This window comes from Phyllobates terribilis, unplaced genomic scaffold (genome assembly GCF_046119375.1).
Source record: "Phyllobates terribilis strain yellow unplaced genomic scaffold, ASM4611937v1 Scaffold_3__8_contigs__length_932513732, whole genome shotgun sequence".
NCBI classification, from domain to species: domain Eukaryota; kingdom Metazoa; phylum Chordata; class Amphibia; order Anura; family Dendrobatidae; genus Phyllobates; species Phyllobates terribilis.
The window spans coordinates 1,425,454-1,442,146 of record NW_027362763.1 but is presented as its reverse complement, the minus strand read 5'-3'; the positions used below and the strand labels follow the sequence as shown (position 1 = coordinate 1,442,146).

At 51.9% G+C, this 16,693-nt stretch overlaps 2 protein-coding genes across 2 annotated transcripts; both read left to right on the top strand.

The window, feature by feature from the left end:
* Nucleotides 1–5,411: 5,411 nt before the first annotated feature.
* On the top strand, nt 5,412–5,954 carry LOC141257861 (UI-like). The gene has a single exon (XM_073672870.1). It carries the CDS (start codon nt 5,412–5,414, stop codon nt 5,952–5,954), a length of 543 nt encoding a protein of 180 aa, XP_073528971.1.
* Nucleotides 5,955–10,721: 4,767 nt separating this feature from the next.
* LOC141257884 (UI-like) lies at nt 10,722–14,612 on the top strand. The gene is made up of 2 exons (XM_073672891.1): nt 10,722–10,786; nt 13,418–14,612. The coding sequence occupies exon 2, from the start codon at nt 13,429–13,431 to the stop codon at nt 13,921–13,923; it is 495 nt and encodes a 164-aa protein (XP_073528992.1). The 5' UTR covers nt 10,722–10,786; nt 13,418–13,428; the 3' UTR covers nt 13,924–14,612.
* Nucleotides 14,613–16,693: the final 2,081 nt, after the last annotated feature.

Sequence of the window (16,693 nt, the reverse complement as noted above, 5' to 3'; positions counted from 1 at the left end):
GACTTCCTCGTTCCACCCTGGTCTCCCCAAAATGTATCCATGTCTCTCTCATGGTCAATGGAGAAGATACAAATCTTTTCAATTCAGGGCCGTACTCTTAGGCTAGAATCATGTAGAATACAAATCTGTGTCTCTTTGGGTAATGCCAAGCAATCCATCTACTGTCCTGAAGGATGTCTCTCATTCTCCTTATAAAGTCTTTCTCCAATCTCTGTTTCAAGTATGACTGCTACAAAAACACATGTCCCTTCTGCTTCTCTGGGCTCAGCCCCCTGAATGGCAGAACTGCTGTCACCCTCCCCCAAAGCTAAGTGTGTATTAGTGCAGGTATCTTTCTCAGGTGACCTCATCACCTGGGTCTACATGTGAGATTCCCTGTGGAGAAGGCTCCGCCGGATCTTCTTTCAACACTTACACAATGGACCTAGACGATTTTTTGAACACTGGTTAGAGGGTCCTAAGATACTAATAAGATTAGTGGAATGCTGGACACGTTAGAAGTTAAATTAGTGTACGTAAAGTGACGAGCAAGCAGAACATTAGTAAAACACAGCCAGCAATCTGTAATAAAACACAATAATGTATTTCTCTTGGATTAACAAATCTAATCGTCTGGCTAATTAAGATTTTACACTGTATCGTCACACCATCCCTTTTGTCTCCATGTAGCCCAGACGCCATGATGAGATTTCTCACCCAGAGCTCGTCTCTGCAGACTTCCATCTTCTCCATCTTCAGCAGCATTTTGCGACACGATGCCTTTAAAAATAAAAGTATCATTAGACTGCCCCATGAATAAAAATATCTCCCATGCTTTGCACCTGAATAAATAATTGCCTGTGCTTCCTGCACAAAATATCCCCACTACACTGCTCCTCTGCAAAATTATACCCTCTACACTGCACCTCTGCAAAATATCACCCCTACACTGCCCCTCTCCAAAATATTCCTCACCGCACACTGCACCTCTGTAAAATATCTCCCACACACTGCCTCTCTTCAAAATATCTCCAGAAGAGTATTGGGAGAATGTCATATGGTCAGATGAAACCAAAGTAGAACTGTTTGGTAGAAACACAGCTCGTTGTGTTTGGAGGAGAAAGAATGCTGAGTTGCATCCAAAAAACACCATACCTACTGTGAAGCATGGGGGTGGCAACATCATGATATGGGGCTGTTTCTCTGCCAAGGGCCCAGAATGACTGATCCGTGTACATGAAAGAATGAATGGGGCCATGTATCGTGAGATTTTGAGTGCAAACCTCCTTCCATCAGCAAGGGCACTGAAGATGAAACGTGGCTGGGTCTTTCAGCATGACAATGATCCCGAGCACCCCGCCAGGGCAACGAAGGAGTGGCTTCATAAGAAGCATTTCAAGGTCCTGGAGTGGCCTAGCCAGTCTCCTGATCTAAACCCTATAGAAAACCTTTGGAGGGAGTTGAAAGTTCGTGTTGCCCAGTGACAGCCCCCAAACATCACTGCTCTAGAGGAGATCTGCATGGAGGAATGGGCCGACATACCAGCAACAGTGTGTGCCAACCTTGTGAAGACTTACAGAAAACGTTTCACCTCTGTCATTGCCAGCAAAGGATATACACTGCTCAAAAAACTAAAGGGACCCGTGACATAACCCCTCCTAGATCTGAATGATGAAATCTTTTCATTGAATACTTTGTTCTGTAGAAAGCTGAATGTGCCGACAACAAAATCACACAACAATCATCAATGGAAATCACATTTATTAACCAATGGAGGCCTAGATTTGGAGTCACCCCCAAAATTAAAGTGAAAAAACACACTACAGGCTGATCCAACTGTGATGTAATGTCCTTAAAACACGTCACAATGAGGCTGAGTATTGTGTGTGGTCTCCACGTGCCTGTATGACCTCCCTACAATGCCTGGGCATGCTCCTGATGAGGCTCAGTATTGTGTGTGGCCTCCACGTGCCTGTATGACCTCCCTACAACGCCTGGGCATGCTCCTGATGAGGCTGAGTATTGTGTGTGGCCTCCACGTGCTTGTGTGACCTCCCTACAACGCCTGGGCATGCTCCTGATGAGGCTGAGTATTGTGTGTGGCCTCCACGTGCCTGTATGACCTCCCTACTCAGCCTCATCAGGAGCATGCCCAGGCGTTGTAGGGAGGTCATACAGGCACGTGGAGGCCACACGCAATACTCAGCCTCATCAGGAGCATGCCCAGGCGTTGTAGGGAGGTCATACAGGCACGTGGAGGCCACACGCAATACTCAGCCTCATCAGGAGCATGCCCAGGCGTTGTATGGAGGTCATACAGGCACGTGGAGGCCACACGCAATACTCAGCCTCATCAGGAGCATGCCCAGGCGTTGTAGGGAGGTCATACAGGCACGTGGAGGCCACACGCAATACTCAGCCTCATCAGGAGCATGCCCAGGCGTTGTAGGGAGGTCATACAGGCACGTGGAGGCCACACGCAATACTCAGCCTCATCAGGAGCATGCCCAGGCGTTGTAGGGAGGTCATACAGGCACGTGGAGGCCACACGCAATACTCAGCCTCATCAAGAGCATGCCCAGGCGTTGTAGGGACGTCATACAGGCACGTGGAGGCCACACGCAATACTCAGCCTCATCAGGAGCATGCCCAGGCGTTGTAGGGAGGTCATACGCAATACTCAGCCTCATCAGGAGCATGCCCAGGCGTTGTAGGGAGGTCATACAGGCACGTGGAGGCCACACGCAATACTGAGCCTCATCAGGAGCATGCCCAGGTGTTGTAGGGAGGTCATACAGGCACGTGGAGGCCACACGCAATACTCAGCCTCATCAGGAGCATGCCCAGGCGTTGTAGGGAGGTCATACAGGCACGTGGAGGCCACACGCAATACTCAGCCTCATCAGGAGCATGCCCAGGCGTTGTAGGGAGGTCATACAGGCACGTGGAGGCCACACGCAATACTCAGCCTCATCAGGAGCATGCCCAGGCGTTGTAGGGAGGTCATACAGGCACGTGGAGGCCACACGCAATACTCAGCCTCATCAAGAGCATGCCCAGGCATTGTAGGGACGTCATACAGGCACGTGGAGGCCACACGCAATACTCAGCCTCATCAGGAGCATGCCCAGGCGTTGTAGGGAGGTCATACAGGCACGTGGAGGCCACACGCAATACTCAGCCTCATCAGGAGCATGCCCAGGCGTTGTAGGGAGGTCATACAGGCACGTGGAGGCCACACGCGATACTGAGCCTCATCAGGAGCATGCCCAGGCGTTGTAGGGAGGTCATACAGGCATGTGGACGCCACACGCGATACTCAGCCTCATTAGGAGCATGCCCAGGCGTTGTAGGGAGGTCATACAGGCACGTGGAGGCCACACGCGATACTCAGCCTCATCAGGAGCATGCCCAGGCGTTGTAGGGAGGTCATACAGGCACGTGGAGGCCACACGCGATACTCAGCCTCATCAGGAGCATGCCCAGGCGTTGTAGGGAGGTCATACAGGCACGTGGAGGCCACACGCGATACTCAGCCTCATCAGGAGCATGCCCAGGCGTTGTAGGGAGGTCATACAGGCACGTGGAGGCCACACGCGATACTCAGCCTCATCAGGAGCATGCCCAGGCGTTGTAGGGAGGTCATACAGGCACGTGGAGGCCACACGCGATACTCAGCCTCATCAGGAGCATGCACAGGCGTTGTAGGGAGGTCATACAGGCACGTGGAGGCCACACGCGATACTCAGCCTCATCAGGAGCATCCCCAGGCGTTGTAGGGAGGTCATACAGGCACGTGGAGGCCACACGCGATACTCAGCCTCATCAGGAGCATGCCCAGGCGTTGTAGGGAGGTCATACAGGCACGTGGAGGCCACACACGATACTCAGCCTCATCAGGAGCATGCCCAGGCGTTGTAGGGAGGTCATACAGGCACGTGGAGGCCACACACGATACTCAGCCTCATCAGGAGCATGCCCAGGCGTTGTAGGGAGGTCATACAGGCACGTGGAGGCCACACACGATACTCAGCCTCATCAGGAGCATGCCCAGGCGTTGTAGGGAGGTCATACAGGCACGTGGAGGCCACACACGATACTGAGCCTCATCCGGAGCATGCCCAGGCGTTGTAGGGAGGTCATACAGGCACGTGGAGGCCACACACGATACTCAGCCTCATCCGGAGCATGCCCAGGCGTTGTAGGGAGGTCATACAGGCACGTGGAGGCCACAAACAATACTCAGCCTCATCAGGAGCATGACTGGGCGTTGTAGGGAGGTCATAAAGGCACGTGGAGGCCACAAACAATACTCAGCCTCATCAGGAGCATGCCCAGGCGTTGTAGGGAGGTCATACAGGCACGTGGAGGCCACACACAATACTCAACCTCATCAGGAGCATGCCCAGGCATTGTAGGGAGGTCATACAGGCACGTGGAGGCCACACACAATACTTAGCCTCATCAGGAGCATGCCCAGGCGTTGTAGGGAGGTCATACAGGCACGTGGAGGCCACACACAATACTCGGCCTCATCAGGAGCATGCCCAGGCGTTGTAGGGAGGTCATACAGGCACGTGGAGGCCACACACAATACTCGGCCTCATCAGGAGCACGCCCAGGCGTTGTAGGGAGGTCATACAGGCACGTGGGGGCCACACACAATACTCGGCCTCATTAGGAGCACGCCCAGGCGTTGTAGGGAGGTCATACAGGCACGTGGAGGCCACACACAATACTCGGCCTCATCAGGAGCACGCCCAGGCGTTGTAGGGAGGTCATACAGGCACGTGGAGGCCACACACAATACTCAGCTTCATCAGGAGCATGTCCAGGCGTTGTAGGGAGGTCATACAGACACGTGGAGGCCACACGCAATACTCGGCCTCATCAGGAGTATGCCCAGGCGTTGTAGGGAGGTCATACAGGCACGTTGAGGCCACACACAATACTCGGCCTCATCAGGAGTATGCCCAGGCGTTGTAGGGAGGTCATACAGGCACGTGGAGGCCACACGCAATACTCGGCCTCATCAGGAGTATGCCCAGGCGTTGTAGGGAGGTCATACAGGAACGTGGAGGCCACACACAATACTCAGCCTCATCAGGAGCATGTCCAGGCGTTGTAGGGAGGTCATACAGGCACGTGGAGGCCACACACAATACTCGGCCTCATCAGGAGTATGCCCAGGCGTTGTAGGGAGGTCATACAGGCACGTTGAGGCCACACACAATACTCGGCCTCATCAGGAGCATGCCCAGGCGTTGTAGGGAGGTCATACAGGCACGTGGAGGCCACACACAATACTCGGCCTCATCAGGAGCATGCCCAGGCGTTGTAGGGAGGTCATACAGGCACGTGGAGGCCACACACAATACTGAGACTCATTGTGACCACCTCTTCCGTCTCCTTAACTCCTAGGTCTCAGCACCATGAAGTCTGCATCGCCATCGTCTGTCACCCTGCTTGCCTGCTTTCTGATCCTCACCGGACAGGCAGGAGCTCGGCCCTTGGAAAGGAGCTTTTTCGAGGGCCCAAGGCTCAGTCTGGACGGATTGTCAAGTGATGAGAGCGCTCAGGCTTTGTTGTATTTTATAAGAGAAAGAGTGCCACAGTTGGAGGTAGGAGACCCCCAAGTGCAGCTGAGGGTGAGCAAGGGTTCCCTCTCCACAGAGCACGAGATACCATCCCAGGACCTGGCCTCCATGTTCAGCATCCTCCGCACGGTCTTCCAGGAGTTTAGACCAGAGGAATCAGCAAGGACCTTCCTGGAAGTGTTTTCTGACCGTCTTAAGAGAGAAGACCCTCCAATCTCCATAGACTTGACATACCATATACTTCGGCATATGATAGACATAGCAAAGGCTCAGAACCAGAAGCATCAGGCAGAACAGAATCGCATCATATTAGCAGGGGGCATATACGGGAAGGGGCAGGGGGTATATACGGGAAGGGTCAGGGGATATATACGGTGAGGTGCAGGGGGTATATACGGGGAGGGTCAGGGGGTATATACGGGAAGGGTCGGGGTATATACGGGAAGGATCAGGGGGTATATACGGGAAGGGTCAGGGGGTATATACGGGGAGGGGCAGAGGGTATATACAGGGAGTTGCAGGGGGTATATATGGGAGGGGCAGGGGGTATATACGGCAGGGGGTATATACGGGGACGGTCAGGGGGTATATACGGGCAGGTGCAGGGGGTATATATGGGGAGGGGCAGGGGGTATATACGGGATGGGTCAGGGGGTATATACGGGGAGGGGCAAGGGGTAAATACAGGAATGGGCAGGGGGTATATACGGGGAGGGGCAGGGGGTATATACGTGGAGGTGCAGGGGGTATATACGGGGAGGGGCAGGGGGTATATACGTGGAGGGGCAGGGGGTATATACGTGGAGGGGCAGGGGGTATATACGGGAAGGGTCAGGGGGTATATACGGGGAGGGGCAGAAGGTATATACAGGGAGTTGCAGGGGGTATATACGGGCAGGGGGTATATACGGGGAGGGGTAGGGGCAGGGGGGTATATACGGCAGGGGGTATATACGGGGACGGTCAGGGGGTATATATGGGCAGGTGCAGGGGGTATATATGGGGAGGGGCAGGGGGTATATACGGGCAGGGGGTATATACGGGGAGGGTCAGGGGGTATATACGGGGAGGGGCAAGGGGTAAATACAGGAATGGGCAGGGGGAATATACGGGGAGGGGCAGGGGGTATATACGTGGAGGTGCAGGGGGTATATACGTGGAGAGGCAGGGGGTATATACGGGGAGGGTCAGGGGGTATATACGGGGAGGTGCAGGGGGTATATACGGGCAGGTGCAGGGGGTATATACGGGGAGGGGCAGGGGGTATATACGGGTAGGTGCAGCGGGTATATACGGGGAGGTGCAGGGGGTATATATGGGGAGGTGTAGGGGGTATATACGGGGAGGGGCAGGGGGTATATACGGGTAGGTGCAGCGGGTATATACGGGGAGGTGCAGGGGGTATATATGGGGAGGTGTAGGGGGTATATACGGGGAGGGGCAGGGGGTATATATGGGGATGGGCAGGGGGTATTTACGGGGAGGTGCAGGGGGTATATACGGGAGGGGCAGGGGGTATATACGGGGAGATGCAGGGGGCATATACGGGGAGGTGTAGGGGGTATATACGGGGAGGGTCAGGGGGTATATACGGGTAGGTGTAGGGGGCATATACGGGGAGGTGCAGGGGGCATATACGGGGAGGGGCAGGGGGTATATACGGGGAGGTGCAGGGGGTATATACGGGGAGGGGCAGGGGGTATATACGGGGAGGGGCAGGGGGTATATACGGGGAGGTGCAGGGGGTATATACGGGGAGGTGCAGGGGGTATATATGGGAATGGGCAGGGGGTATATACGGGGAGGGGCAGGGGGTATATATGGGAATGGGCAGGGGGTATATACGGGGAAGGGCAGGGGGTATATACGGGGAGGGTCAGGGGGTATATACGGGGAGGGGCAGAGGGTATATACGGGGAGGTGCAGGGGGTATATACGGGGAGGGGCAGGGGGTATATACGGGCAGGGGCAGGGGGTATATACAGGGAGGTGCAGAGGGTATATACGGGGAGGTGCAGGGGGTATATACGGGGAGGTGCAGGGGGTATATATTCGGGCAGGGGCAGGGGGTATATACAGGGAGGTGCAGGGGGTATATACGGGGAGGGGCAGGGGGTATATACGGGGAGGGGCAGGGGGTATATACGGGGAGGGTCAGGGGTATATACGGGGAGGGGCAGGGGGTATATACGGGGAGGTGCAGGGGGTATATACGTGGAGGGGCAGGGGGTATATACGGGGAGGGGCAGGGGGTATATACGTGGAGGGGCAGGGGGTATATATGGGGAGGGGCAGGGGGTATTTACGGGGAGGTGCAGGGGGTATATACGGGGAGGGGCAGGGGGTATATACGGGGAGGTGCAGGGGGTATATACGGGCTGGGGCAGGGGGTATATACGGGGAGGTGCAGGGGGTATATACGGGCTGGGGCAGGGGGTATATACGGGGAATGGGCAGGGGGTATATATGGGAATGGGCAGGGGGTATATACGGGGGGGCAGGGGGTATATACGGGGAGGGGCAGAGGGTATATACGGGGAGGTGCAGGGGGTATATACGGGGAGGGGCAGGGGGTATATACGGGCAGGGGCAGGGGGTATATACGGGCAGGGGCAGGGGGTATATACGGGCAGGGGCAGGGGGTATATACGGGGAGGTGCAGGGGGTATATACGGGGAGGGGCAGGGGGTATATACGGGGAGGGGCAGGGGGTATATACGGGGAGGGTCAGGGGTATATACGGGGAGGGGCAGGGGGTATATACGGGGAGGGGCAGGGGGTATATACGGGGAGGTGCAGGGGGTATATACGGGGAGGGTCAGGGGGTATATACGGGCTGGGGCAGGGGTTATATACGGGGAGGGTCAGGGGGTATATACGGGCTGGGGCAGGGGGTATATACGGGGAGGGGCAGGGGGTATATACGGGGAGGGTCAGGGGCTATATACGGGGAGGGGCAGGGGGTATATACGGGGAGGGTCAGGGGTATATACGGGGAGGGGCAGGGGGTATATACGGGGAGGGTCAGGGGGTATATACGGGGAGGTGCAGAGGGTATATACGGGGAGGGGCAGGGGGTATATACGGTTAGGGGCAGTGGGTATATACGGGGAGGTGCAGGGGGTATATACGGGCAGGGGGTATATACGGGGAGGGTCAGGGGGTATATACGGGGAGGGTCAGGGGGTATATACGGGCTGGGGCAGGGGGTATATACGGGCAGGGGGTATATACGGGGAGGGTCAGGGGGTATATACGGGGAGGGGCAGGGGGTATATATGGGCAGGGGGTATATACGGGGAGGGGCAGGGGGTATATACGGGGAGGTGCAGGGGGTATATACGGGCAGGGGGTATATACGGGGAGGGGCAGGGGGTATATACGGGCTGGGGCAGGGGGTATATACGGGGAGGTGCAGGGGGTATATACGGGGAGGTGCAGGGGGTATATACGGGGAGGGGCAGGGGGTATATACGGGGAGGTGCAGGGGGTATATACGGGGAGGGGCAGGGGGTATATACGGGGAGGGGCAGGGGGTATATACGGGCTGGGGCAGGGGGTATATACGGGCTGGGGCAGGGGGTATATACGGTGAGGGGCAGGGGGTATATATGGGGAGGGGCAGGGGGTATATACGGGGAGGTGCAGGGGGTATATACGGGCAGGGGGTATATACGGGGAGGTGCAGGGGGTATATACGGGGAGGGTCAGGGGGTATATACGGGGAGGTGCAGGGGGTATATACGGGGAGGGTCAGGGGGTATATACGGGGAGGGTCAGGGGGTATATACGGGGAGGGGCAGGGGGTATATACGGGCAGGGGGTATATACGGGGAGGGGCAGGGGGTATATACGGGCAGGGGGTATATACGGGGAGGTGCAGGGGGTATATACGGGGAGGGGCAGGGGGTATATACGGGCAGGGGGTATATACGGGGAGGGTCAGGGGGTATATACGGGGAGGGTCAGGGGGTATATACGGGGAGGGTCAGGGGGTATATACGGGCAGGGTCAGGGGGTATATACGGGGAGGGTCAGGGGGTATATGCGGGGAGGGGCAGGGGGTATATACGGGGAGGGTCAGGGGGTATATACGGGCAGGGTCAGGGGGTATATACGGGCAGGGGGTATATACGGGGAGGGGGAGGGGCAGGGGGTATATACGGGCAGGGGGTATATACGGGGAGGGGCAGGGGGTATATACGGGGAGGGGCAGGGGGTATATACGGGCAGTGGGTATATATGGGTAGGGGCAGGGGGTATATACGGGTAGGGGGTATATACGGGCAGGGGGTATATACGGGGAGGGGCAGGGGGTATATACGGGGAGGGGTATATACGGGCAGGGGGTATATACGGGGAGGGTCAGGGGGTATATACGGGGAGGGGCAGGGGGTATATACGGGCAGGGGGTATATACGGGGAGGGGCAGGGGGTATATACGGGGAGGGGTATATACGGGCAGGGGGTATATACGGGGAGGGTCAGGGGGTATATACGGGGAGGGGCAGGGGGTATATACGGGGAGGGGTATATACGGGCAGGGGGTATATGCGGGGAGGGGCAGGGGGTATATGCGGGGAGGGTCAGGGGGTATATGCTGGGAGGGGCAGGGGGTATATACGGGGAGGGTCCGGGGGTATATACGGGGAGGGGCAGGGGGTATATACGGGCAGGGGGTATATACGGGGAGGGGCAGGGGGTATATACGGGGAGGGGTATATACGGGCAGGGGGTATATACGGGGAGGGTCAGGGGGTATATACGGGGAGGGGCAGGGGGTATATACGGGGAGGGGTATATACGGGCAGGGGGTATATGCGGGGAGGGGCAGGGGGTATATGCGGGGAGGGGCAGGGGGTATATACGGGGAGGGGCAGGGGGTATATACGGGCAGGGGGTATATACGGGGAGGGGCAGGGGGTATATACAGAGTGCTGATCTCCTTCTCTGCTCTCAGACTTGGCAGTGACTTGGAATAACATTATATATCGGAGAGGTGCAGATACTAGGGGTCTTCTACCCCGGGGTCTGCGCCCCCAGCTCCTTCCCCTGCTGACTCCCCAGGGGGCTCTCACTCCTCCTCTGATGTCTCCTCTGATGTCTCCTCTGATGTCTCCTCCTGTCTCTGCTGATGTCACTCAGGACTGAGATATAAGGAGCAGCCAGAGAGGACAGAGGACTCTGCACAGCTGCTGCTGCTCAGCCAGGTAAGAGCCGCTCCTGAAATACTCTGTACTGCTGAAAGGAGAGATCCTTACATCCTCTGTGCTGCTGGAGGCAGGAGAGTCCTTATACATTCTATACTGATTAGAAATACTCTGTGCTGCTGATATATATGATGGGGATCACTATTACCATGTATTTTTGCTTAATCCTGAGCTCCCTGGAGATTAATAGATGATATTGATAATGTGATAATCCCGTGCTCTCTACAGATTATTGGATCATGTATTGATAATCCCCAGCTCTATATAGCTGATATATTGATAACTTTTCTCTCCATAGTTTATTGGATTATTAATTGATAATCCTGAGCTTTCTATAGATTATTGGATTATACATTGATAATACTGAGATCCCTATAGATTATTACTGATAATCCTGAGCTCTATATGGATTATATATTGATAATCCTGAGCTCTCTACAGATTATTAGATTATTTATTGATAATTCTGATCTCTCTATAGATAATTTATTGATAATCCCAAACTCTATATAGCTGATATATTGATAACTCTCTCACTATAGATTATTGGATTATTAATTGATAATCCTGAGTTTTTTATAGATTATTGGATTATATACTGATAATACTGAGATCCCTATAGATTATATATTGATAATTCTGAGCTCTCTATAGAAAATACATTGATGATCCTGAGCACTCTATAGATTATTGCTGACAATGCCAAGATCTTTATAGACTATTGGATTATACACTGATAACTCTGAGCTGGTTAGATTATTACTGATAATCCTGAGATTTCTATAGATTATTGGTATGTATATTGATGAGCTCTCTATAGATTATACACTGATAATCTTGACATGTCTATAGATTATTACTGATAATCCTGAGATTTCTATAGATTATTATTGATAATCCTGAGATTTCTATAGATTATTGGTACAGATATTGATGAGCTCTCTATAGATTATACACTGATAATCCTGAGCTCTCTATAAATTATTACTGATAATTGTGAGACCTCTATAGATTATTGGATCATATGTTGATAATCCTGAGCTCTCTATAGATTATATATCGATAATACTCTGATGTCTATAGATTATTGGATTGTTACTGATAACTCTGAGCTGTTTAGATTATTATTGATAATCCTGAGATTTCTATAGATTATTACTGATAATCCTGAGATTTCTGTAGATTATTACTGATAATCCTGACATTTCTATAGATTATTACTGATAATCCTGAGATTTCAGTAGATTATTACTGATAATCCTGACATTTCTATAGATTATTACTGATAATCCTGACATTTCTATAGATTATTGGTACAGATATTGATGAGCTCTCTTTAAATTATTACTGATAATCGTGAGACCTCTATAGATTATTGGATGATATGTTGATAATCCTGAGTTCTCTATATATTATATATCGATAATACTCTGATGTCTATAGATTATTAGATTATTTTTGATATTCTGATCTCTTTGCACATTATTGTATTATACATTCATAATCCGTAGCTGTGTATATAGATTATTGGATTATAATGTGGGACAATCTGTGAGAATTAGGAATTTATTCTGGACTGGCCTTTTTGGGGCTGTCTTCAGATCCATCTTTTTAGGGCCAGACGTAGATGAGGGTGTGGAGGTCTTTCTTAGGAATTATGTTTTTTTTTTTACTTAATTCACAATTGAGATCAGATCAGACACAGATTGTTCACCTCTGCCTGCATCAATAATCCAGAGATCTCTATAGATCTCCATGGGCCGAAACTTCAAAATGGTTCCCACTGAAGATAACAGGATCCATTTAGACATCAGTTTCTTCCAACCCCTTGTAGCAAAAGTCAGAGAGACTGTCAGTAAGGCCGCGTGAACCTCCCTCCTTACAGCCTCCATCACAGGCACCTTCCTTGGACAGTTTGCTGCTCTTAGTATTCCTTGCTTTACAGCAGCTGCAAAGTGTCTGCCCAAGGTGACGCCCCCGAGGAACCTTCTAATAGAATCTAGTGATAGGAGACAACTGGAGACGCTCAGTCTTAACCACAGATCTTCCGTCCGTCTATGGCTCTGTGTAAGGATTGCTTGAGGTAGAGTTGAGTCTTGTGAGGTCCCCTGAAGCCTAGAGCCGATCCACCAATGTTAGCAGGAGAGGAGACTTAGACAAGAGGAGGAGAGGAGTTAGGAGGAGAGGAGACTTAAGTTAGAGGAGACTTAATAGCTGTCTACAAATATCTCCAGGGCTGTCACACTGTAGAGGGATCATCTTTATTCTCATTTACACAAGGAAAGACTAGAAGCAATGGGATGAAACTGAATGGGAGGAGACACAGATTAGATATTAGAAGACACTTTTTGACAGTTAGGGTGATCAATGAGTGGAACAGGCTGCCACGAGAGGTGGTGAGTTCCCCTTCAATGGACGTCTTCACACAGAGGCTGGACAGACATCTGTCTGAGATGATTTAGTGAATCCTGCTTTGAGCAGGGGGTTGGACCAGATGACCCAAGAGGACCCCTCCAACTCCACCATTCTATGATTCTATGATAGGGAAAGGATTCATAGTTTCTGTTCCTCGGCTTCATTGTTGTAAGATGTCATGACGTTGACCACCTCTTCCGTCTCCTTAACTCCTAGGTCTCAGCACCATGAAGTCTGCATCGCCATCGTCTGTCACCCTGCTTGCCTGCTTTCTGATCCTCACCGGACAGGCAGGAGCTCGGCCCTTGGAAAGGAGCTTTTTCGAGGGCCCAAGGCTCAGTCTGGACGGATTGTCAAGTGATGAGAGCGCTCAGGCTTTGTTGTATTTTATAAGAGAAAGAGTGCCACAGTTGGAGGTAGGAGACCCCCAAGTGCAGCTGAGGGTGAGCAAGGGTTCCCTCTCCACAGAGCACGAGATACCATCCCAGGACCTGGCCTCCATGTTCAGCATCCTCCGGACGGTCTTCCAGGAGTTTAGACCAGAGGAATCAGCAAGGACCTTCCTGGAAGTGTTTTCTGACCGTCTTAAGAGAGAAGACCCTCCAATCTCCATAGACTTGACATATCATATACTTCGGCATATGATAGACATAGCAAAGACTCAGAACCAGAAGCATCAGGCAGAACAGAACCGCATCATATTTGACTCAGTAGGGAAATAACTGATGTGAACCCATAACCCAAACTAGAAGAAGCATTCCCCCAATGTTCACCCATGGGAGGTGCAATACCCTGTAGTGACCTGTGTCTACATGGTGGTAGGATGGGCTCTGGACACCACAGACTGACTTGACTGGGGGAGGAGTGATTGGGGTTATCCTTTATGTATAGGTCTCCAAATATGAACTTTTCCTGATTTCATCACGGTCTCCCGTTATCTTTGTGTTTTCCTCAGGCTCGTGCCCACCATGAGTGATGCAGATTCTGGTCACATTGTCGTAACCATCATCCGTGTCCTCACTGTAGGTAGCAAAGGTCACAATATCAATAAAGCCCAAAACCCACCACACATCCTACCCAATAGTCACAGAGGGAGCCAGATGTTGGTGGGATCTCCGATGGAGAATGTTGAGAATCAATAAGGGCCGAGTGAGGGGAACGGTGATGTCTCCAGGAGGACAATGTAGAGAGTCTGTAGCTGATCCAAGAAGTGAGGCTGAGACATGGTGCAATTTAGGGGCCACCATCCACCCCACAGATGATCGAGCACTATCATCGGTCGGAGGGAAGTTGAGTTTGACTTTGGCTGCACCTTACCACCATAGACATATAGGTAATATGATAACCAATCACCATGGGATCAGCTGTCGCGGACCTGGACCCAGATCCTGTTTATTAGTTGTCGTCGTAGCCCCCCAGAGCTGTAACGCGTCCCACCACAGGCTGAGTTGTACCTTGTCCTAATATGCAATAAAGCTGGTCACGCTAAGTGTCAGAAATGGGCTTCTTTACCAAACCCGATGACTTCACGGGAAAATCTAACATTCTGATGAATCCATTACAGGTAGAGAGACTCGTGTGATGGAGAATCGGGTGGATTCTATGGCCGCCTGATCGTTCACCTTGACCAGAACCCGGCCGGACGTCCTGTATACTGTTCCTTCCTCATCTTCAGCCCAGCACCCCGAAGCTGACAATGGCCACTTATTCCTCAGGCCGTGTTCCTACCACCATTACTAGTTCTGTAGAACAAGTCCCTGATAGATCCATATATTCCCCACCGTGCAGTCTCAGATCCACATACACATTATATCCACAGCCCTATGTACTCCATGGAACACAATATATGGCGTGCACCATGGCCTGGCGTCATCCCCACACTGCGCATGCCCCGGGTTATGAGGGGCTCCCACCACTCAGCAGTGAGGTCGGGCAATGAACACCCTGGAGCCTAAAGGGGGTCAGCCCCCAATCTGCACATGGACCAAGGGCAGCATCCCGTAGGGCTCATCGTTAATGAACCTCTTTATTCCTCTGTGCTAAGTAGGCACTCGGTGCACATTGGGAGTGGCTGGAAGGTTCATTGCGTCATCATATGTCCATGCCTTCAGGTTATCTCCACCCCCGTCGTACTTGATTGACAGCGCTGTCTCCTCTGAAATCTCTTGCATTTGCCGTTCATAAGGGAACGGCCTTTATTCTGGAGCCTATTCTGCAAGGTCCACCGAAGCGCTCAGCCACACCCAAGATGTACCGAACCACGTGGCCACAACCCAAGTGCACCCATCAGCTCATTAGCATATCAGTATATAAAACGATATTTTACAACACAGAGGCGCGGCGAGGTGTGAACACTGATTGGGATTCACAGACTACTTTAAGCAGTAAATCCGTATGAATCATAGATGGAGCCAGAACCTAGGAAGGTTACAGCTCAGGGGAATAAAATAACAGCCCTGATATCCCCCAAATGCTAATATTCACCGCTGTGCTGTCACACACTATCTGTACAGGTTATCACTGCTGTGCTGTCACACACTATCTGTACAGTTTATCACTGCTGTGCTGTCACACACTATCTGTACAGGTTATCACTGCTGTGCTGTCACACACTATCTGTGCAGGTTACCACTGCTGTGCTGTCACACACTATCTGTGCAGGTTATCACTGCTGTGCTGTCACACATTATCTGTACAGTTTATTCTCTGCTGTGCTGTCACACACTATCTGTACAGTTTATCACTGCTGTGCTGTCACACACTATCTGTACAGTTTATCACCGCTGTGCTGTCACACACTATCTGTACAGTTTATCACTGCTGTGCTGTCACACACTATCTGTACAGGTTATCACTGCTGTGCTGTCACACACTATCTGTACAGGTTATCACTGCTGTGCTGTCACACACTATCTGTGCAGGTTATCACTGCTGTGCTGTCACACACTATCTGTACAGTTTATCACTGCTGAGCTGTCACACACTATCTGTACAGGTTATCACTGTTGTGATGTCACACACTATCTGTGCAGGTTATCACTGCTGTGCTGTCACACACTATCTGTACAGGTTATCACTGCTGTGCTGTCACACACTATCTGTGCAGGTTATCACTGCTGTGCTGTCACACACTATCTGTACAGTGTATCACTGCTGTGCTGTCACACACTATCTGTACAGGTTATCACTGCTGTGCTGTCACACACTATCTGTACAGTTTATCACTGCTGTGCTGTCACACACTATCTGTACAGGTTATCACTGCTGTGCTGTCACACACTATCTGTACAGGTTATCACTGCTGTGCTGTCACACACTATCTGTACAGGTTATCACTGCTGTGCTGTCACACACTATCTGTACAGTTTATCAGTGCTGTGCTGTCACACACTATCTGTACAGGTTATCACTGCTGTGCTGTCACACACTATCTGTACAGGTTATCACTGCTGTGCTGTCACACACTATCTGTACAGGTTATCACTGCTGTGC